Source organism: Hyla sarda, chromosome 5, assembly GCF_029499605.1.
Source record: "Hyla sarda isolate aHylSar1 chromosome 5, aHylSar1.hap1, whole genome shotgun sequence".
Classification (NCBI taxonomy): domain Eukaryota; kingdom Metazoa; phylum Chordata; class Amphibia; order Anura; family Hylidae; genus Hyla; species Hyla sarda.
In genome coordinates this window covers 159,590,654-159,613,553 of record NC_079193.1, presented here as the reverse complement: position 1 = coordinate 159,613,553, position 22,900 = coordinate 159,590,654, and the positions used below count along the sequence as shown (strand labels likewise).

The window sequence follows — 22,900 nt, the reverse complement described above, 5'->3', positions numbered from 1 at the left end:
TTAAATTTCTCACTGTTCTCAGCATAATTTCAAAAACTAACAGGTTGTTAGTATACATTTTGATCAAAAAGTAAAAGCCCACTCGCCATGTCAAGGCCACCTAGTCAGAGTGGGTCCCTAACCTGATACTGGCATAGCACCGGGCAGCGACCACTGCCTCCGAGGCATCATGCCCACAGGGGAATGACCCAGTGGCCAGGCAGCCCCACTGCTGCCCGACCAAGCCCCTGGCTCTGGGCTGCACCACCCCACAGACAAAACATCACATCAATGCCGCCACAGAGAACCACACCAGTGTGAACACTTACCATGTGCTCCCTGCCAGAGGACTGGGAGAATGTAAGGAGGAAACCCTTATGCAGTCTCCTGCTAATTAAAAATGCCTGGGCTGAATGAGGGAGTGCTGGCCATAGAAGAAGGGAGAGACTAGAAATGTACAACAAAAATAGAGGAACATAGCGGCACATCCACCATTTGTATATTGATCTACTTGCTTCTCAGCATAATTTCAAAAACTAACAGGTCGTTAGTATACATTTTGATCAAAAAAGTAAAAGCCCACTTGCCACGTCAAGGCCACCTAGTCAGAGTGATGCTTTCACTGTTGGATGTTGTGGCCCGGAGCCAGGGGCTTGGTTGGCCACTGGGTCACTCCCCCTGTGTGCATGGTGTTGCTGTGTTGGTGGCCGCCGCCCGGCGCTATGCCAATGTTGCGTTAGGGACCCACTCTAAATAGGTGGCCTTGACGTGGCGAGTGGACTTGTACTTTTTGATCAAAATGTATACTAACAACCTGTTAGTGTTTAAATTTATGCTGAGAAGCAAGTAGATCAAAATACAAATTGTGGATGTGCGGCTATGTTTCTTTTTCTCTATTTTTGTTATATTATAAGTGTAACCTGTCCCATATTCTTTTTGGATTCAACATTCTAAATATCTACCTTACTTTGTATTACTAAATACATTTTCTTGATGTATTTGGTTTTAATAGATTAATAAAAATATATATTTTTATTAGTAGCAATTGCTGTAGTCCTTTTCTATGTTTAAAAGAAATTATAACTACATGCACCAAAATGAATATGTGTAAAATTGTCATCTTTTGACCCCTATAACTTTAGTTTTCCATACAAGGGGTGGAATGAGAGCTCATTTTTGTTTTGATGAGACTTTTTGATCACTTTTTAAAAAATGTATTAGGGTATACAAAGTGACCAAAAAAAATGCAATTTTGGACTTTGGAATTTTTTTACATGTATGCTATTGACTGTGCAGTTTAATTAACATTATATATTTAGAGTTTGGACATTTACGCACGCGGTGATACCACATATATTTATTTTTATTATATTTCCATATTTTTTATATGGAATTTGGGAAAAGGGGGGGGTGATTCAAACTTTTAATATGGAATGGGTTAATGAGTGTTTTTTAAACTTGTTATTTAAATGTCCCTTTTGACGCCACTGTCAACTTTGACAGCAGCAATCTAAAGGGTTAATAGCCGGCTGCAGTGATAGCCACATGTCGGCTATTAACGCTACAGGAATCTGCAGGGGGCTGGCCGGTATGGAGTGGGCTGGAGTCAGGAGCCCGCGCCATACACCGCTTGCTGTGTCAGGACGCGCCGGCTTATCCGGCAACCGGTTAAAGGGAGACTAACAGCTGGGTCACCTGCATTAACCTACAGTATTTACTCAGCCATTTGTGCAACTTCTCCCACTTAAAAAGATGAGAGAGGCGTGTCATTTTCATCATAGGTATACCTCAACTATGAGAGGCATAATGAGAAAAATAAAATCCATAAAATCACATTGTCTGATTTTTAAAGAATTTATTTGCAAATTATGGTGGAAAATAAGTATTTGGTAAATAACAAAAGTTCATCTCGATACTTTGTTATATAGCCTTTGTTGGCAATGACAGAGGTCAAAAGTTTTCTGTAAGTCTTCACAAGGTTTTCACATACTGTTGCTGGTATTTTGGCCCATTCCTCCATGCAGATCTCCTCTAGAGCAGTAATGTTTTGGGGCTTTCGCTGGGCAACATGGACTTTCAACTCTCTCCAAAGGTTTTCTATGGGGTTGAGATCTGGAGACTGGCTAGGCCACTCCAGAACCTTGAAATGCTTCTTACGAAGCCACTACTTCGTTGCCCAGGCAGTATATTTGGGATCATTGTCATGCTGAAAGACCCAGCCATGTTTCATCTTCAATGCCCTTTCTGATAGGAGGTTTTCACTCAAAATCTCTCAATACATGGCCCCATTCATTCTTTCCTTTACACTGATCAGTTGACCTGGTCCCTTTGCTGAAAAACTGCCCCAAAGCATGATGTTTCCATCCCCATGCTTCACAGTAGGTATGATGTTCTTTGGATGCAACTCAGCATTCTTTCTCTTCCAAACACGACGAGTCGAGTTTATACCAAAAAGTACTACTTTGGTTTCATCTGACCATATGGCATTCTCCCAATCCTCTTCTGGATCATCCAAATGCTCTCTAGCAAACTTCAGACGGGTTCTTCGGACATGTACTGGCTTAAGCAGGGGGACACGTCTGGCCCTGCATGATTTTAGTCCCTGGTGGCGTAGTGTGTTACTGATGGTAGCCTTTGTTACTTTGGTCCCAGCTCTCTGAGGGTTATTCACTAGGCCCCCCACGTGGTTCTGGGATTTTTGCCTATTGCAGATTCGGTCTTCCCTTCCTGGTGCAGGTCTACAATTTAGTTTCTGGTGTCCTTCGACAGCTCTTTGGTCTTTGCCATAGGGGAGTTTGGAGTGTGACTGTTTGAGGTCTTGGGTAGGTGTATTTTATACTGATAACAAGTTCAAACAGGTGCCATTAATGCAGGTAACAAGTGGAGGATAGAGGAGACTCTTAAAGAATAAGTTGCAGGTCTGTGAGAGACAGAAATCTTGCTTTTTTGTTGGTGACCATATACTTATTTTACCAAGGTCGGCCGCTGCTGTATGTGCAATGCCAGCTCCTTCGATGACCCAGCTTCTTCAGCTAACAGTTCACTCTTCACAGACATGCTGAGGAAGAAGGTATCAATATTTATAGAGTGGGCTGGATTATCAGTTGAAGGCGGCTGGGTTAGTGCTGGAGCTGGAAGGAGAAAGTATTGCTCATAGAGCAGCCGCCTACATTGCAGTTAGGAAGAAATATGTATATATATATATATATATATATATATATATATATATATATATATATATATAAAAATAAAACTCAATGTGTATGTGTGTATGTTCCAGCATCACGTCCAAATGGCTAAAGATATTAACATGAAACTTGGCACACATGTTACATTTATGTCAACAACAAACATTGGATAGGTGATCTAACCATTACTCACCCCAATTTGCCAGGGTCGGGGTTTATGTTTAAAGTCCCATACAAGTCTATGGGAAATATGTTTCTGCATACTTGGTCACATGTTACTTATATGTCCACTTAAAATAGAGGATAGATAATTTAACCCTTCACTACCCCCATTTGTGAGGGTCGTTTTTTTTTGTATAAAGTCCCATGCATATCAATGGGAAATGTAAGTTCCCACATAACTTCCGTACGGCTGGAGTTATTTCAATACCTGGTACACATATTACAGGTCAGGATATGAGGACGGGATATGAGGTCGGGATAGGAGGTCGAGATATGAGGATGGGATAGGAGGGCAGGCTAGGAGGACGGGATAGGAGGTCGGGATAGGAGGTCGGGATAGGAGGTCGGGATAGGAGGACGGGATAGGAGGAGGGGATAGGAGGTGGGGATACGAGGTCGGGAATGGATATGAGAATGGAATATGAGGACGGGATAGGAGGTCGACATATGGGGTTGGGATATGACAACAATATATGAGGACGGGATATGAAGTCAAAAGCTTCCTCTGTTGATTTTCCTCCACAACAAGGATTAGGAAGGAAAAACCGGGCAATGCCGGGTACTATATAGACAACAAGGTGAATATCTCCTTAATGGCTGAAGTGTTAATACCGGACATCACCATGACCAGTGATGTCTGGTATTAGCAACGGGGCCTGGCTATCGTTAGCCGCCGGGACCGACCCGATATGGCGCGGGGTCATCGCGTAACCTCGTGTTATATCACAGGAGCCACGACGTAAATATATGTTCTGCGTCGTTAAGGGGTTACAGAGGTAAGTTAAATGCGAGGTGAAATACAGCTAGATAAGGTAAATGTTCTTACATGTCACCTGTCTAGCCCAGGAAGAAGTACAGTGCTGTCTATAAAAAAAAATCAAAATAGACAAGTCATTAGGTTCTGATGACATTCGCTTCTGCATTCTAATGGAGTTAAGTAATGTGACAGACACAGACGCTTATTTGTAATTTTTACGGACTCTGTAGTGACATGGTCTATTCCCCAGGATTGGCGCATAGCATAATGTGGTGCCAATCTTGAAAAAAAGGGCAAATGTGACCATGGGAGCTATAGGTCTGTTAACTTAACCTCCATTGCATTTAGACTGTTCGAGGATATTCTTGAAGATGCAAATCCATATCAGAGTGGGATCAGTCCTGTGAAACTAACCTGATCAGCCTTTATGAGGAGGTGACCTTAAGACTGGACCCGGGGGCAAATTGCTGGATGTCGTATATCTTGATTTCTCCAAAGCATTTGATATGGTGCCACATAAAAGGTTGGTACTTAAATGGGCAATGTCAGATGAGAGTGGGCTAGCACTTCTCTGCCTGATAGGACAGGAGAGAGCACAGAGGAGTGCTATCAGATAGAAGAGAGCACAGAGGAGTACTAGCCCACCCTCACTTATTGGACTTTGTCCATGCCTGGCATAGGATGCTGGGCTGGGCAGTCTTAATCCCTTAAGGACTCAGGGCGTACCTGTACGTCCTGAGTCCGCTCCCGTTCTATAATGCAGGGCCACAGCTAATAGCGTGTGAAACTGATCGCGGTGCCGCGTGCTATTAACACTTTAGAAATGGCGTTTAAAGTTGAACGCTGCATCTAAAGTGAAAGTAAAACATTGCCGCTTAGCTCAGGGGGCTGTTCGTGATCGCCGTGGCGAAATTGCGGCATCCTGAACAGCTGTAGGACAGCAGAAGGGTCCCCTTTCCTGCCTTCTGGTGTCCGATCGCCGAATGACTGCTCAAGGCCTAAGATCCAAGCATGAGCAGTCAAGCGGCAGAATCATTGATTAATGGTTTCCTATGAGAAACCATTGATCAATGTTAAAGATCAGTGTGTGCAGTGTTATAGCCCCCTATGGGAGCTATAACATTGCAAAAAAAAAGTGGAAAAAAAAGGGAATAAAGATAATTTAACCCCTTCCCTAATAAAAGTTTAAATCACCCCCCTTTTCCCATAAAAAAAAAATAACATTGTAAATAAAAATAAACGTGGTTTATAAACGCGCGGAAATGTCCGAATTATAAAAATACTAGCTGAATACCCGGCGTTGCCCAGTTTTTCCTTCCTCATCCTTGTTGGGGAGTAAATAAACAAAGGAGGGAGCTTTTGACTTCATATCCTGTCCTCCTATATTGTTGTCATATCCCAACCCCATATCCCCTCCTCCTATCCAGACCTCCTATCCCGTCCTCCTATCCCGTCCTCCTATCCCGTCCTCCTGTCCCCTCCTCCTGTCCCCTCCTCCTGTCCCCTCCTCCTGTCCCCTCCTCCTATCCCCCTCCTCCTATCCCCTCCTTCTATCTCGACCTCCTATCTTGACCTCCTATCTCGACCTCCTATCCCGACCTCCTATCTCGACCTCCTGTCCCAACCTCCTATCCCGACCTCCTATCCCGACCTCCTATCCCGTCCTCCTATCCCGTCCTCCTATCCCGTCCTCCTATCCCGTCCTCCTATCCTGTCCTCCTTTCCCGACCTCCTATCCCATCCTCCTTTCCCGACCTCCTATCTCGTCCTCCTATCTAGACCTCCTATCCCGACCTCCTATCCTGACCTCCTATCTCGACCTCCTATCCTGTCCTCCTATCTCGTCCTCCTATCTCGACCATCCCGTCCTCCTATCTCGACCTCCCATCCCGTCCACATATCCCGACCTGTAATATGTGTACCAGGTATTGAAATATCTCCAGCCGTACGGAAGTTATGTGAGAAAAATTTCCCATTGATTTGCATGGGAAATTAAACAAAAACCGCGACCCTCATAAATGGGGGTAGTTAAGGGTTAAATTAACTATCCTATAGTTTAAGTGGACATATAAGTAACATGTGACCAAATATTATCGAAATATCTCCAGCCGTTTGGAAGTTATGCAGTAACATATATTTCCCATAGACTTGTATGGGACTTTAAACAAAAACCCGACCCTGGCAAATGGGGGTGAGTAAGGGTTAAATCACCTATCCTATGTTTGTTGTTGACATATAAGTAACATGTGTGCCAAGTTTCATATTAATATCTTTAGCCGTTTGGAAGTTTTTGTGGAAAATACATACACACACACGTTGAGTTTTATATATATATATATATATATATATATATATATATATATATATATATATAGTTAATTAAACCGCACGGTCAATGGCGTGCGTGCAAAAAAATTCCAAAGTCCAAAATAGCATATTTTTGCTCACTTTTTTTATATCATGAAAAAATGAATAAAAAGCGATCAAACAGTCAGATCAATACAAAGATGGTACCGCTAAAAACTTCAGATCACTGCGCAAAAAATGAGCCCTCATACCGCCCCGGTTATAGAGGTCAGAAGATGACAATTTTAAACTTATAAATTTTCCTGCATGTAGTTATGATTTTTTCCAGAAGTACGACAAAATCAAACCTATAAAAGTAGGATATCATTTTAATCGTATAGACCTACAGAATAAGATAAGGTGTCATTTTTACTGAAAAATTTACTGCGTAGAAACGGAAGCCCCCCAAAAGTTACAAAATTGTGGTTTTTTTTTCAATTTTAGCGCACAATGATTTTTTTTCCCCGTGTCTATGTAGATTTTTTGGTAAAATGACTGATGACATTGCAAAGTAGATTTGGTGGCGCAAAAAATAAGCCCTCATGTAGGCGCAACATTGAAAATGTTATGATTTTTTAAAGGTGAGGAGGAAAAAACAAAAGTGGAAAAATGCTCAGTCCTTAAGGGGTTAAAGAGACACTGTCGCCAACATAAAATATTGGTATGTTGCAGATATAATAATTCTAAGACTATCTCTAATTTATGTTTTTGTAAAATTGTGTGGTTTTACCTTATACTTGGTTATTATAAGGCCAGCCACTAGATTTCCCAATTCAAGCTAATTTGATATTCAGGCACAAAGTCAGGAAATGAAAGCCTTTCTATATGAGACCTGTTTATTATAGTTTATGGGAAATAAGGGGAAATTAGTGGATGGTGATCTATAGGTGAAGACAGGAAATGAAAGCCGGTACAGCTTGCTCAGGTACACACCCCCTGCTAGGAAAGGACTGCATGAGACCTTAGCAGCAGAGTGGGGCTCTTATCTGACCAGAAATGAAGTCAACAAAGTGACATTAACTTGATTCTTATTACAGTAGTAGTAACATCCCTGTTTTTATTTTCCTTTGTGATAGGTATGATGGCCAGAAATAGGTTAGGGACAGGTTAGGAGTGTGTGTGCTAGGAACCCTGTAGGACAGACCAGACCTAGCTGAGTTTTGCAACGCTACATTTCCTCTGCAAGGACTGCCACAGTTGGAATGGCTGGCTTTTCAACGCAGTCAGCTGTCTATAGCGAGACAACCCTTTAAAAGCCTAGAGCATTTGACAGGGGAAAAATCATTTCACATACCGTATTGTTCGCCCTATAGGACGCTCCTTGATATAAGACGCACCCAATTTTAAATTAGGAAAATCTAGAATACAATGTAAAGTATAGGTCACAGTGATCTTTAACCAGCGGACTTCCAGAAGTTGCAAAACTACAACTCCCAGCATGCCCGGACAGCCGTTGGCTGTCCGGGCATGCCAGGAGTTGTAGTTTTGCAATATCTGGAGGTCCGCAGGTTTAAGACCACTGGTATAGGGAGTTGTACTCGTGTGTCTCCGCCGCTCCGGACCCGTGACCGCTGCCCTGGATGTCGCCCTCCACCGCTGTCGCCGCATCCCCGGGGTGTCCCCGTCGCTCCGGAACGCCTCTGCTGCCGGGTATCCTCGCTCTCCGTCGCCGCTATCACGTCGCTACGCACGCCGCTCCTGTTGGATGACGGGGCAGCGTGCGTGACTACGTGATGACGACGAAGGAGAGCGCCGGCCATGCAGGGGATCCTGGCACGGAGCAGACACCGAGGAGGCAGGTAAGGTTCCTCCCGGTGCAGCCGGGTTAGTGGCACTTTCGCTTCAGACGCGGCGGTCAGCTTTGATCGCCGCGTCTCAAGGGTTAATACAGGGCATCACCGCGATCGGTGATGTCCTGTATTAGCCGCGGGTCCCAGCCGTTGATGGCCGCAGAGACTGCCGCGATAGGTGTGTATTCGCCGTATAAGACGCACCAACTTTTCCCCCCCAAACAAAAAGTGCGTCTTATACGGCGAAAAATACAGTATGTTAAAAGTTGCTCTAGGTTTAAGATTAAATTCTCATCCCTTCATTCATTAAAACTTTAAAGGGTTACTTCGCTCACCAGTGTCCGAAACATTGAGTTCCGAACGCTGTGTGCGGGCTTCCGTGTTCACACCCGCCCCCTCGTGACGTTACGGCCTGCCCCCTCAATGAAAGTCTATGGGAAGGGGGCTCGACGGCCGCCACGCCCCCTCCCATAGACTTGCATTGAGGGTGCGGGACGCAACATCAAATGACGGGGCGTGACGTCACAAGGGGGTGGGCGTGAACATGGAAGCCTGCAAACAGCGTTCGGGACTCAATGTTCTGGACACTCGGTAGCGGCGTAACCCTTTAAGACGTGTAAGACTTTACTTTTATTGCCCCATGTCCTTCCCAGTAAGAAATGCTGGATATGATGTCTGTGTCTCTAACTCTCTAACTCTCATATATTTTCACAGCTTTTTATCTTGGAGTAACTTCTCCTCCTGTAATCCTGGAGGGATCTCTGATCCCTTGTGCTGACAAACAACATGGCTGTGTTCACACGTCCGTAATGTTCGCATGTAAAATCTCTGTGTGGACATTCCCGAGACTGTGCGCAGGAATAGACGGCTATGCATTCCATGCAGAGTCCACAGAAAGAATGGACAGGTTAATTCTTTCTGAGTACACAGAAATTCCGCCGTGGACACAGCGCAGCAGAATTCCGCACTGAAATTCCGGGCATGAGAACATGGCATAATAATGCGGAGTATGTGATTTTTCCTCTCCTTGCAGAGTCCCCTTGGTTCTCTCCTTTCTCTGTACACTTATACACACACAGCTTGTGTGATTTACCTCCCCTCCTGGGTGTGCTTTCCTCTTTATCTACGATCAGATCTGCCATGCACAACTACCTTCCTATGTCTATGGGTGCTTATTCATCAGTGGTATATGTCAGGAGGATTTACTGACTTATATCTACAATATATACAGTGTCTTGCAAAAGTATTCACCCCCCCTCCGACTTTTTTTGTATTTTGGTACATTACAGCCTTAAGTTCAATGTTTTGTTAATCAGAATTTTATGTGATGGGTCAGAACACAATAGTCTAAGTTTTTCAGGTGAAATGAGAAAAATATATAGATAAAGCTATTGTTTAGAAATAGAAAACAGAAAATTGGCATTTGCGTATGTATTCAACTCCTTTGTTAGGAAGCCCATAAAAAGCTCTGGTGCAACCAATTACTTTCAGAAGTTATTTCATTAGTGAAATGATGTCCACCTGTGTGCAAGTGTTACATGATCTGTCATTACATATTCACACCTTTTATGAAAGGCCTCAGAGGCTGCAACACCTAAGCAAGAGACATTAGTAACCAAACACTGCCATGAAGACCAAGGAACTCTCCAAACAAGTAAGGGACAATGTTGTTGAGAAGTACCAGTCAGGGTTAGGTTATAAAAAAATACCCAAATCTTTGATGGTCCCCAGGAGCACCATCACATCTATCATAAGCAAATGGAAAGAGCATGGCACAACAGCAAACCTGCCAAGAGACGGCCACCCACCAAAACACACGAGTAAGGAGGGCATTAATCAGAGAGGCAGCACAGAGACCTAAGGTGGGGAAGGGGGGGGAGGTGAGCAGAGAGAGTATGTTACAGTGTGCTATCAGATCTCTCTCAGAAGCAGCAGGGCAGCGTTTCTAAAAAATGTTACTGTACAGAAGCAAAATGTTTGAATGTATGAAACAGCTTAAAGAAGTTTTCTGGGACATTTTGATTGATAGCCTATCAACATCTGGAACCCTAGCTGATCAGCTGTCTTCAGACAAGCATAAGCCTTCATACAGCAACATCAACATAATGTATAAATAAAAAGTTACACTTGTCAAATGCATTGAGGTAGAAATAAAAAAAATGTCTGCTTCCTTAAATCATTTAAGCATCATTTTGTAAAATGTCTGCTCCTGTCTTTATTTTAATGGACTCTTCTTGTGGTCTCTTTTCAATAAGCAGACATAATTTAGCACTGCTGCTGTAGTGACACATAATAAGTCTAGCCTCCTCCAGCCTCACATTAAAGGAGTTGTTTTTTGGCGATGATAGCGGAATAAGGAACATCACTGCAGGATGCTATACTAGGCATAATGAATGTAATTATGACAAGATGGTGAAGTATAGAACTAGCAAAGCGTCCAGCACACATTCTGCTTCCTTGTACTTTAACTATTCCGTTCACTTGCTCCTGCTAGCCATTTCCTCCACCCACTCATTCCTATTGCTTGCCAGTCTTTTTTGTACTCTGCCAGCAACTCACCTGCAGTTTACAGGTAGATCACAATTGACAGGTCAAACATCATTTTAGGAGGTGATTAAAGATTATCTGCACTAAATACTTTGACAGACGGTTTGTTGGATGATCTATATTAATGGTAATGAGCCTTTACAGTTCTTCCACAGCAAGCAATATTGCTGGCTCTTAGGCTGTATTCCCAAATAGCTAGTGTGTTGGAGAATAATACATAGAAAAAAACTCACTATTTACCAGGTATATTGTGCAGATTTTTTTTTTTTTTTTTTGCATGTGTGTCGCATAAAACTACGCAGGTAAAGCTGTCTTGATGGATCATTCATTGTCCATGTGTTGATTGGCACTGTATTATTAGGAACATGTGTTATTATCCACTTGTGCATGGCACATTTAGATTGCTTAATGTATTTCCTTAAACGGGCTCTGTCAGATCCAATTTATATGTTGTTACTGATGAAAATTAACCCATTAATGACACAGGACGTAAATGTACGTATTGGTGCGGTGGTACTTAACGCACCAAGACGTACATTTATGTCCTGTACATGACCGCAAGCAACGGAGCGATGCTCGGGTTATGTGCGGCAAGTCCCGGCTACTGATAGCAGCCAGGGACCTGCCGATAATGGCCGACGTCCGCGATTGCATGCATGTCCATCATTAACCCCTCAGTTGCCATGATCAATACAGGTCACGGCATCTGCAGGAGTGCGGTCACTAAAATGAATGATTGGATCGCCGCGGCGCTGCCGCGGGTATCCGATCATCCATTTCCCGGCATCTCCTGCTCTGGTCTGAGATTGAGCAGACCAGAGCAGAAGATCGCTGATAATACTGATCAGTGCTATTATGCCTTTGAAAAAATTTGAAAAATCCCCTTACCCAATAAAAAGATAAATTGTCCCTTTTTCCCCATTTTACCCCCATTTACGCTGTGTGCGTAAATATCCAAACTATTAAAATAAGATGTTAATTATCCCATACGGTGAACGCCGTGAACATAAAAAAAAAAAGTCCAAAATTGCTGCTTTTTTTAATAACATTTTATTCCAAAAAATTTTATAAAAGATTTATTAAAAGTTGTAAATATGCAAATGTGATATCAATAAAAAGTAAAGATCACGGCGCAAAAAATGAGCCCTCATACCACCGCTCATATGGAAAAGTAAAAAAGTTATAGGTCAGCGTAATAGAGGTATTTTAAACGTACTAATTTGGTTAAAAAGTTTGCCTTTTTTTGGTACAATAATAGAAAAGTATGTAATCATGGGTATCATTTTAATTGTATTGACCCACAGAATAAAGAAAACATGTCTATTTTACCTTAAAGTGTACAGTGTGAAAACGAAACCTTCCAAAATTTGCAACATTGCGGTTTTCTTATCAATTTCCCCACACAAATAGTTATTTTTTGCTTGGGCCATACATTTTATGGTAAAGTGAGTGATGTCATTACAACTGGACAACTGGTTGCATAAAAAACAAGCCCTCATACTAGTCTGTGGATGAAAATATAAAAGAGTTATGATTTTTAGAAGGCATAAAAAATGAAAACATAAAAATAAAATTGTCTCAGTCCTTAAGGGGTTGAAGACCTTTTGTAATATGGTTTCTTAATTTTTTGGGGGAATATTTTATAAAGAAGATGTCTCCTGACAATCCGACCACTAGGGGTCCTCATACCTACTGGGACACTAACCAGTCCTGCAGCAGCATCAGCTTGTCCATGAGTCATGGACAAGGCAGCATGAGCAGACAGACCAATCACCTCCTACCGCCACAAGGAGGGACACACCCCCTTCCCCTGAGAAGATATCTAACACAGTGAGCTAATGAAAATATTTATTTTGTTATAGAGGAATAAAAACTAGATTTCAGCGTTAGGTACTTAGGGACTTACAGTAGGTTCACACTACGTTTTGAAGATATGGTCACCTGGCCCATATCTCATTAATTTGAATGAGCTGCTCATTTTTGCCCTGTATCCCGTTTTATGACCGGACCTAAAACCACAGCAACCGTATCTTCAAAGCATAGTGTGAATCCACCAGTATAGTTAAAGAGTACCTGTCATATCCCACAAAAAAAAGTTATATTTTACTCGGTACCTAATCCAGATCATATACATATATATTTATGTATGCCTCTCCCAAATACCTTCTGTCTCACTTGGTTTGCCATTCTTTGCTTTGAAGGGGATGTGTCCTCATTTTGCAGGACTCGTCTAGATTTGCTGTGCTGCTCTGGGTCTCTTTATCCAATCACAGCAGGCTTCTCTGTATCCCCCTCCTCCCTAATGGTCTTTTTATTCTCTAAAAAGGAGAGGAAATTTTCTTACGAAGTTTATTAGAAAGGTTATGGTTTGCTAAGATGTACAACATATAGAAAGTTTTTAAATCTGACAGCGCTCATTTAAAGGGGTTATCCACCATAAGAGGATTTTAGTATGTATCTGGAAGACAGTAATGTACATGCTTAGGAAGGATCCGCGCTTGTCTTGGGGCTTAAAGGGGTTCTCCTCCCCCCCTTTGGAAAGGGGATAAGATGTCTGATTGTGGGGGTCCCACCGCTGGGGACCCCCCACATTCTCAGTAGCGGCACCCCGCCATCATCACGGCACAGAGGAAAATCTCTGTGCTTGAGAAGGGGGCGATACAGGGGCTGGAGCACCGTCACGTCACCACTCCAGCCCTTCGTGACACCACGCCCTGCCCCTTAATGTAAGTCTATGGGAGGGGGCTTGATGGCAGCCACACCCCCTCCCATAGACATGTATTGAGGGGGCGTGACATGACGTCATGGTGCTCCAGCCCCTGTATCGCCCCGTCATCACACACAGAGATTTCCCTCTGTGCTGTGATGACAGAAGGGTGCCGCTACTGAGAATGCGGGGGTCTCCAGCGGCTGGATCTTTTTGTGAACTGGGTATTTCTTGTTGGAGTTGTTCCATCCGATAGTTCCTTGTTTGTAAGTATATGGTCACTTTCCTCCCTCCCACACATCAGCCACCCCACCCATTGAAACACAAATGAGTTGCATTCCATTCAAAAGACCAATGTTTTCTAACCAGGGTGCCCCCAGCTGTTGCAAAAGGATTTCACTTTCACCCAGCGGTCACTCCACCCATTGAAGCAGGACAGGCTCCCTTTACACACCTGACTAGTGATGTCACATCTTGGCCACATTGCAACCTGGGAAAACCCGAAACCTGAGGAAATATGTATGCTGGGTGAAAATCACAGAAGAATTGCGAGACCACCGTCACACACTGGTACAGACACTATATTATGAACTACACTAACGTTGCAGCTCCTGTAGCATAGTCAAATAAAATAAATCCTGGAATACCCCTTTGATGATTTAAAAAGGGCCATCTCATGGCTTTTCGACCCTTGTTTACAATTATTAATAACAGAGAAGCAGACGTTTTTGTTAATACAATCAAAGATAAATAGTAAAATGACAACAAAAAATATTAAATTGCGAGACCAGCCATCAAACACAGGTACAGATGCTATATTATGATCTACACTTTACAGCCGCTCGTATCGCAGCAGAAAAAGAGAATGGAGACACTTATAATATAAAAATTACATAATTTTATTGAGTATGCATTAAAAAGTTAATTTAATATCGCATATAGGGAGAAGCATCCACAAAGTGGAGAGACAAAGGCATTGCTCACAGACAGATCCACAATAGTAAGTTACATAAGGAAAAATAACATGGTGCATAGTCACACGTGTGTGCATTAACAGCACATATATAGGCAAAACAATGCTCTAACTATCATACAGTACAATGCACACAGTGAAGACAATAGGCATACCAAACTGTAACATCCAATTCCTATCAGGGTCTGCTGGAGCAGCCCCTGCACAGTCAAATAAAAAAAATCCTGAATACTGCTTTATTTAGCTCAAGAAATTCTCATCCTCTCCAGGGCCAATGCTATATCGGAAAGATGTTCAGCGTTTATAATGAATTCCTTTAATTACTGCATGTGTCATGGAGCTGCAACTCCAGAAATCATTTACCAGCTTTTACCCATCAGCATGTGTGACATTTGATGAGCTTGAACCCTAGAGTATTAATTTTCTGTAAGGAAAATAATTATTAATAGCTGTAAATCAGAAGTCTAGTCATTTATTATTAAATGTTCAATTTCTAGAGAAATTAAGTGGCTTTTCTTATCCTCCTTTATTACTGCACTTTATGCTAGGTCAAAATATTTTATACATTTAGATGGAGATAGGCGACCTATGCGAAGGTTCAGTTCAGCAGATTTGCCAAACTTTAGTAAAAAGTTTGGGAACCCTTATTTCACCAATAATCCAAAAACTTGAGTGTGAAAAACTTGAGTGTGTGTAAGGGTGGGTTCACACTACGTTTTCTCCCATACGGGAGCGCATACGGCAGGGGGGAGCTAAAACCTTGCGCTCCCGTATGTCATTCATTTCAATGAGCCGGCCGGAGTGAAACGTTCGGTCCGGTCTGCTCATTTTTGCGCTGTATGTGCTTTTACGACCGGCCCTCAAACCGTGGTTGACCACAGTTTTAGGTCCGGGGGAAAAGCGCATACAGCGCAAAAATGAGCCGACCGGACCGAACGTTTCACTCCGGCCGGCTCATTGAAATGAATGACATACGGGAGCGCATACGAAGGCATACGGGAGCGCAAGGTTTTAGCTCCCCCCTGCCGTATGCGCTCCCGTATGGGAGAAAACGTAGTGTGAACCCAGCCTAAGGCTGGGTTCACACTACGGTTTGTCATTACGGTTCCCGTATGCGGCTGGGAGGAGGGGTGGGCGGGGCTTAATCGCGGCACCCGCACTCAGCCGTATAGGGAACCGTAGTTAATGTATGTCTATGAGCCGACCGGAGTGAACTGCAGCTTCAGGTCGGCTGCTTTTTCGGCCGTATGCGGTTTCCCGACCACAAGCAAAAACGTGGTCGACCACGTTTTTGCTTGTGGTTGGGAAACCGCATACGGCCGAAAAAGCAGCCGACCTGAAGCTGCGGTTCACTCCGGTCGGCTCATAGACATACATTAACTACGGTTCCCGAATACGGCTGAGTGCGGGCGCCGCGATTAAGCCCCGCCCACCCCTCCTCCCAGCCGTATAAGGGAACCGTAATGACAAACCGTAGTGTGAACCCAGCCTAAGACCCAAAAGCCCTGTATAACCCTGTTCTACAAGGCTTTTGTGTGAGTATATTTTAGCAGTTTTATAGGCAAAGTTAATGTCAAGGTTACAGAAACATATGGCTGTGGGTAAACAGATCGTACCTGGTAGTACCAGCTTGTTTAAAAACACTGCAATAGTGAAAGAGAAAAGTTCCCAAATTGTCCTTATTTTATTGTAGATATTGGAAGAAATTTTGACTTTTTCTAAGTGGTCCATAAATGATCTTTTTCAGAGTAGCAACAGGTTTTGTGCCTTGAAAGTAAAGTAGTGGTGGCCTTTTATAAGTAAAAATAAATAAATAAAACATTTGGGGAAGTAGCAACCGGATTGGCATTTTTTGTCATTCTGGACAAAGGCTGTTTTTACATTTTCTTAGGTATTTGGGTTTAGTTGTCATTTTCTTCTTTCTCATATAATGTACCCACACAAATTATATATTGTGACATATTGTACTTTATATCAGTGGTGCATATTTGTTGATACATGCAATGTTTTTTGTAAGTTTAAAAAAAAAAATTTCACGAGTTCACTGTGCTTTAAAAATAGTGTTAGATTAATTATTTAAAGGAAAACTGTCAGCCTGTTCACCCACACTAAACCCAATAGACTGGGTCCAATGAGCGGTCACTTACTAAAATACGTTCCTTAGGTCCGGAGATATGTCCCCCAGAAGATATTCTGCCATATTCTGTGAATTGCGCTCTGGAGGTGGCCCCCACCGGCTCAATTTACTCCACATCCTTGTGACGAGGAGTGGCTGGTCACTTGAGCACTCTGTTCTTCCCAAGGTGTTCTAGCTTCTATGTGAATTTCTGATGCCCATTAGTTCAAAAACATCACAAATGCATGTGTCAAAAAACCCTTAGGGATGTATGTTAAAGGGGTGCACTGATGGTAAACAAATGTTTTCAAATAAACTGGTGCCAGAAACTTAAACAGGTTTGTAAATTGCTTCTATTTAAAAATCTTAATCCTTCCAATTCTTATCAGCTGCTGTATACTACAGAGAAAGTTGTGTAGTTCTTTCCAGTCTGCTCACAGAGCTCTCTGCTGCCACTTCTGTCCATGTCAGGAACAGTCCAGAGAAGGAGCAAATCCCCATAACAAACTTCTCCTGCTCTGTACAGCTTCTGACACGGACAGAGGTGTCAGCAGAGAGCACTGTGGTCAGACTGGAAAGAACTACACAACTTTCTCTTGAACTTTTTTTTTCCACCGGTGTACCCCTTTAAATAATTATTATAATTTTTTTTATGCCACAGCAGTTTTTTTGAGCTGAAGCCAGATGTTGATCCATTCCTTTTGAATCAATCCTAGCTTTGGCTAAAGAAACTACATGTAAAACTGTAGTATAACCCTACCATGTGCACCTAAGTATACTTTCTCACATGTCATTTTCAGTTTTCAAACAAAACTTGAATTTAATAAAAAATTTAAAAAAATCTTTTTATATACTGTTCATCCCTTTACCATATTCTCCTGGCATCGGTTTCAAAAACTGCATAAAAACAGCAAATGGGAAAGAAGTCTCAGGGTGCTGGTACAAATTATCTTTGAGATCACAGTTAGCACTTGGAATTGTCACTATTCGCAGTCTGCACTTCTAGGTGCAGTACAGCATTAACAGTATTGGTGAACTCTGGCCTGTGTGTACCCTATAACTTGCAGCAGTATTAATTGGGCACTGTTAGATAGGGCTGGGCAGTATACCGATTCATACTGAATACCGAAATTTTTGTGCTGCACAATATCACAATATTTTTCCCCATACCGCAATACCGGTTTGGCCCCTCCCCCTTATGGAATGAATGAGTTATCAGCCCAGCGCTGCGCTGCCCCATCGGGGTAAATATTCACATATCGCCCGCAATCGCTGCCCTCCTTGTCGTCCTGTTTGTTGCGGCCGCCGGCGCTGACACTCTATACTGCACGCTGTATCCCTATGCCCAGGCTGCAAAAGATAAACAAAATAAACTTTAACTCACCTTTCCCGTTGGTCCGGACCTGCTTCCTGGGGACGGGAACGTCTGGGAGCAGTCAGCCTATCACCGGCCGCAGCGATGTTCCCCATGGGGACAGCACAGCGCAGGGCTGATAATTAATTTGGGGGGGGGGGAGAGAGATACGGTTATATACCGTGGAACCGCCATAAGTTCCAAAAATACTGTGATACACATATTTGGTCATACCGCCCAGCCCTACTGTCAGATTATAAATCTTTTTATATATTGTACATCTTGGCAGAATTTCAGTGGCTGATGTTTTACTGCTGAAATTCCACTGCAAGAAATTGGTCTTGTCCTTTATTCAAGTGGAATCCACGTTGCAGATATTGCCGTCTATGGGGACGACAATGGGGGAGATTTATCAAAAACTGTCCAGAGTAAAAGTTGCTGAGTTGCCAATAGCAACCAATCAGATCGCTTCTTTCACTTTGACAGGCCTTAATAAAAATGAAAGAAGCGATCTGATTGGTTGCTATGGGCAACTGAGCAAGTTTTCCTCTGCACAGGTTTTGATAAATCTCCCCCAATGTGTGCACGGTCCTATCACTGTCTGATTAAGTGTAATGAAGAGAAGGGGGGGGGGGGACAAGGACCACATGGGTACCTAGTGCTTTACCAAACACACAGATAAAATAGATAGAAACTCATACAAGATGGCCTCTCACCTTGAGCAGGGTAGTTGTGGCAGTTGACCTAGTTAGATGTTTCACCGCATGGTAGTGGATCTGTGTACACCGTGATCTGCTCGAGAATCTGGAAGAAGTGAACCAAAATACCCCTCAGTTAGGCTGTGAAAGACCAGGAACACACGAATGGAAGAATATGTTTGAGTCCAAAAGGTTTATTGAAGTAACAAATAACTGATTTTGGGCCGAACCCTTTCTTCAGATCAGTGTAGACACATGCAACATGTTCTGAATTATTGGCTATGAAAAATAGAGCCGTGCCATTCACGAACTAGGGGTTGATTCCCAGTGGAGATAGATAATAGTCATTGTCAGCCTTTACTTTTAATCTAAGTTGTGAATCACAGATTGATTTTATATGAGTACCATTAAAGGAGCAGTCTAGTCAAAAGTATCTTCATTTCGTTGTGCCCGGTCTGCAAAAAAAAAAAAAGAAAACAAACATTAACTCACCTTCCTCCGTTCCCCCGTTGCCCACTGCACTCAGTCTATCACCGGCCGAGGTGGGACATAGTTGCGGCTGGTGATACGCTGACCGCAGTGTGATGATCCGTGCACACGGAAGAAGACCGGACCAGACGACCGAACAGCTGTAGCGAGGGAACGGAGGAAGGTGAGTTAATGTTTGTTTTTCTTTTTGTTTTTTTGCAGCCCAGGCACAACGGAATGAAGTTACTTTTGACTAGACTACTCCTTTAAGAAAAGTTTTTAGAAGTGGGAAGTATTGATTTTTTACCCCGTGCTTCTGCCTATGGGCTTTTTTACTTATGCCTTTTGGGGTTATTTGTGTGTGTACATATGCTGGAACAGTGTCCAAAATGAAAGGGGATACAACAGAACACATGTGAGAAGCTGGTAATAAAAGTTAAGTTTTGAGCTGTTTGGATTTACTCCTACTGGGCATTAGTATACACACATTAAAAATAGTTTTAAAATTAATATCCAGGAAGTAATAAATAAAAGAAAGAGAGCTCATCTTTCGGATCTCTCTAGTGACCCGGGGAATTGGGAGTGAGGCGTGAAGCGCATTTACTATGTTTTTACGTATCAGATGAGAGGAGAACATAAATATATCAATTAAGTATCACAATTTGTACACACAAGCACAATTGGAACTATGATAAAAAATAGAATACTATGTAGCTATTTAAAGCTTGAACTATACTATAAGCTGATTTTTTTTGTGGGGTCTTACTTTAAATACTGGGAGTCATAGTTATGTAGCATCAAATAATTATGCAGGAAAGGAAATAATAATCTACTTTGTTAATCACAGCTGTGCAGAGGAATTAAGATGAGCACATTTAGATTTGAACCCCAGAGTTATGGAAGAATTTAGCATAGTGTATTGGTGTTTGTATTGTAGTTGTAATTAGTTTGTAGACATGCCGTGCATCACAGTCGGGTTCCCACCAGCAGAAGTTGTGAAGTCCTTTACAGAATTATCTCACATCTTTCCTGCTCACGGGAACCCTAATAGTGTTATGAAGCATTGGCTTTTCCATCTGTTTCATTCCTCAGTTGAATTCAATACTAACGTAAACCTATCAGGTTCATTCTGCTCTGTCACATACTGAATGATATCAGTGTCCCCAATAGACCTTCTGTTCAGAACGGATCCTTCTCCGTCAGTGACTGTGTTGGACTTTTTCTTTCAGTTTTTAAGTTTGTGCATTTCTCATTAAAATAAAAGAGTCAAGCACTCAAGTTGCCTCTCAGTTTTATATGTATTTTTAGGAAAACAACATTGCTGCCGTTAAATCATGCATAGGGTTTGCTATTAAGTTTACTTAGCAAACGTTTTTTTTTTGTTTTGTTTTTTAAAGCTGCCTAGTTTTTCATATATTAACCCTTATGAATGATAAGAACATGATTTCAGGGCTCTCGTTGCTGTTATTGAGCCCCATCTATGGTGTACAGCTATTCCTCATTCTTCCCTCTCATAGGGTGGGATCAGGACTCAGCTGTTTGCCTGTAGTACATACATCAGACTTCCTCCCTTTGTTGCCTAACCAATCACAGCATAATATTCAGTCATTACTTCTATGCAATACTATAAAGCTGGTGAATGTACCCTGAACAGGCTGCACTTGTTGGAGAATAATTTACACTGTACAGTACTTGAGATGAAATGTGAAAGGGCTTCTATTTACATTAAAAAAAATTTTAATTGGTTGTAAATTCTGTATGAGACAATACATCAGCAGTATTCACCTTAACATGTATAGCTTGGAAGAAAGAAGAGACAAAGGGAATCAACACGTTAAAGGAGGAGAGCATATTTAAAAGAAGAAAAACTACCAGAAGAGGACACCGTTTTTTATTAGAGGGGCAAAAGTCTAAAAGTAATATCGGGAAGTATTTTCAAACAGTAACCAACCCCTCAAGACTAGTACCAGTTGCCTGATACATGGATGGATGATATTATAAATAAATAGCTGGATCGTTCTTCAAATATAGGATACAATTTTATTAAAAATATATATAAAATGTCAATGTCTTAGCCTCGTTGCACAGGGCCCTTGTGCCGAGGAAAAGAGAGAGGTTTACTTAGACATATAGTTATAATATATGAACACCGATATTTTTAACAAAATATAATAAAATTAATATGAAATATAGAAATAAATCACTATCAATAGTCCGGTAACTGAAAATCCAGAGATGTATAAAAGTCCCGTAACTGATATAGGATCCTGATAAACTGAAAGGGATGGGTGGGTTAATATTTACCAGCTTGAATAAAGTCCCACTGTAGCGTCACCTGAGGACAACTGATGAGGTCCGCAAATCTCGGGTGGTAGAAAGACATACCAACTGAGGAAAGGGCCGTGTTCAGCTTGTAAGAGCCCTGAAACGCGTCTAGGTGTATGATTTTAGCACCGATATTTCACTTATTACTGAAAGATCGATTGTGGGCTAAACCAGCAATACCATCCAAGTCTACACATCCAGGTGGCGTTGCCAAGCGCCGGAGACGTCACACGCCATCAGGACACCACGAGGTCTGCACCGCTAAGATCCAACTGCAGCGAAAGATCCCGGGAGCGGCTATCATTCACACTGGTCTGTGGCAGGCAAACCGCCGCGGTGACGCATGCCAGCGTCTTTCTACCACCCGAGATTTGCGGACCTCATCAGTTGTCCTCAGGTGATGCTACAGTGGGACTTTATTCAAGCTGGTAAATATTAACCCACCCATCCCTTTCAGTTTATCAGGATCCTATATCAGTTACGGGACTTTTATACATCTCTGGATTTTCAGTTACCGGACTATTGATAGTGATTTATTTCTATATTTTTATATTTCATATTTTTATATTTCATATTAATTTTATTATATTTTGTTAAAAATATCAGTGTTTATATATTATAACTATATGTCTAAGTAAACCTATCTCTTTTCCTCTTCACAAGGGCCCTGTGCAACAAGGCTAAGTCATTGACATTTTATATATATTTTTAATAAAATTGTATCCTATATTTGAAGCACGATCCAGCTATTTATTTATAATATCATCCATCCATGTATCAGGCAACTGGTACTAGACTTGAGGGGTTGGTTACTGTTTGAAAATATTGTTCTTAATTTCCAGCACCTGGTGTAGGTGCACAACCTCCTTACCTCGGCTAGTTAATTGTGAGCTGCACAACCCTTTTTTTTAAATTAATATCAGGAAGTATTACTTTACTGAGAGAGTAGTGGATGCATGGAATAGCCTTCCTGCAGAAGTGGTCGCTGCAAATACAGTGAAGAAGTTTAAACATGCATGGGATAAGCATAAGGCTATCCTTCATATAAGATAGGGCCAGGGACCGTTGATAGAATTCATATTATTGGGCAGACTAGATGGGCCAAATGGTTCTTATCTGCCGACAACTTCTATGTTTCTATGTAATATATATTAGTTTATATGTGGTTTATGTTTTCTTTATTATATTTATTATATCTTCCTTTTTTTTCTCTAGGAAATCAGCACCTGTTCTCCCGAGTACTATAAGTGGACACAGTATTTGTTTGTGAGAATGTTTGAAGCTGGACTTGCTTACCAGAAAGAGGTAAGTGTTTTTTTATTTTTTATTTTTTATTACAATAGTGTAGTGTTCCTAATTTGATTTATTTTTGTCACATACTACTACCACCTAGTCACAAACAGAAAGCAATATAACATGGATACCCTATC

General features: G+C 42.0%; 1 protein-coding gene and 1 long non-coding RNA gene across 5 annotated transcripts in view; one reads left to right on the top strand and one right to left on the bottom strand.

Moving 5' to 3' along the window:
• LOC130273557 (uncharacterized) overlaps nt 1-18,783 on the bottom strand; it is a 54,897-nt gene extending 36,114 nt beyond the window's left edge. The window contains exons 1-2 of the long non-coding RNA XR_008844042.1: nt 18,696-18,783; nt 12,993-13,147 (exon numbers count right to left, since the gene is read on the bottom strand). This is a non-coding gene — a long non-coding RNA (uncharacterized LOC130273557). The remainder of the gene's footprint in view (nt 1-12,992; nt 13,148-18,695) is intronic.
• The window catches only part of LARS2 (leucyl-tRNA synthetase 2, mitochondrial), a 173,316-nt gene that overhangs the window by 68,543 nt on the left and 81,873 nt on the right, over nt 1-22,900 (top strand). For 3 of the 4 annotated variants that reach the window (XM_056520569.1, XM_056520568.1, XM_056520567.1), the window contains exon 6: nt 22,686-22,775. In XM_056520569.1, coding sequence (XP_056376544.1) covers nt 22,686-22,775 — 90 coding nt within the window. Of the gene's footprint in view, nt 1-18,705; nt 18,880-22,685; nt 22,776-22,900 lie in introns of those variants that run through there. The other variant, XM_056520570.1, reaches the window with a different exon arrangement.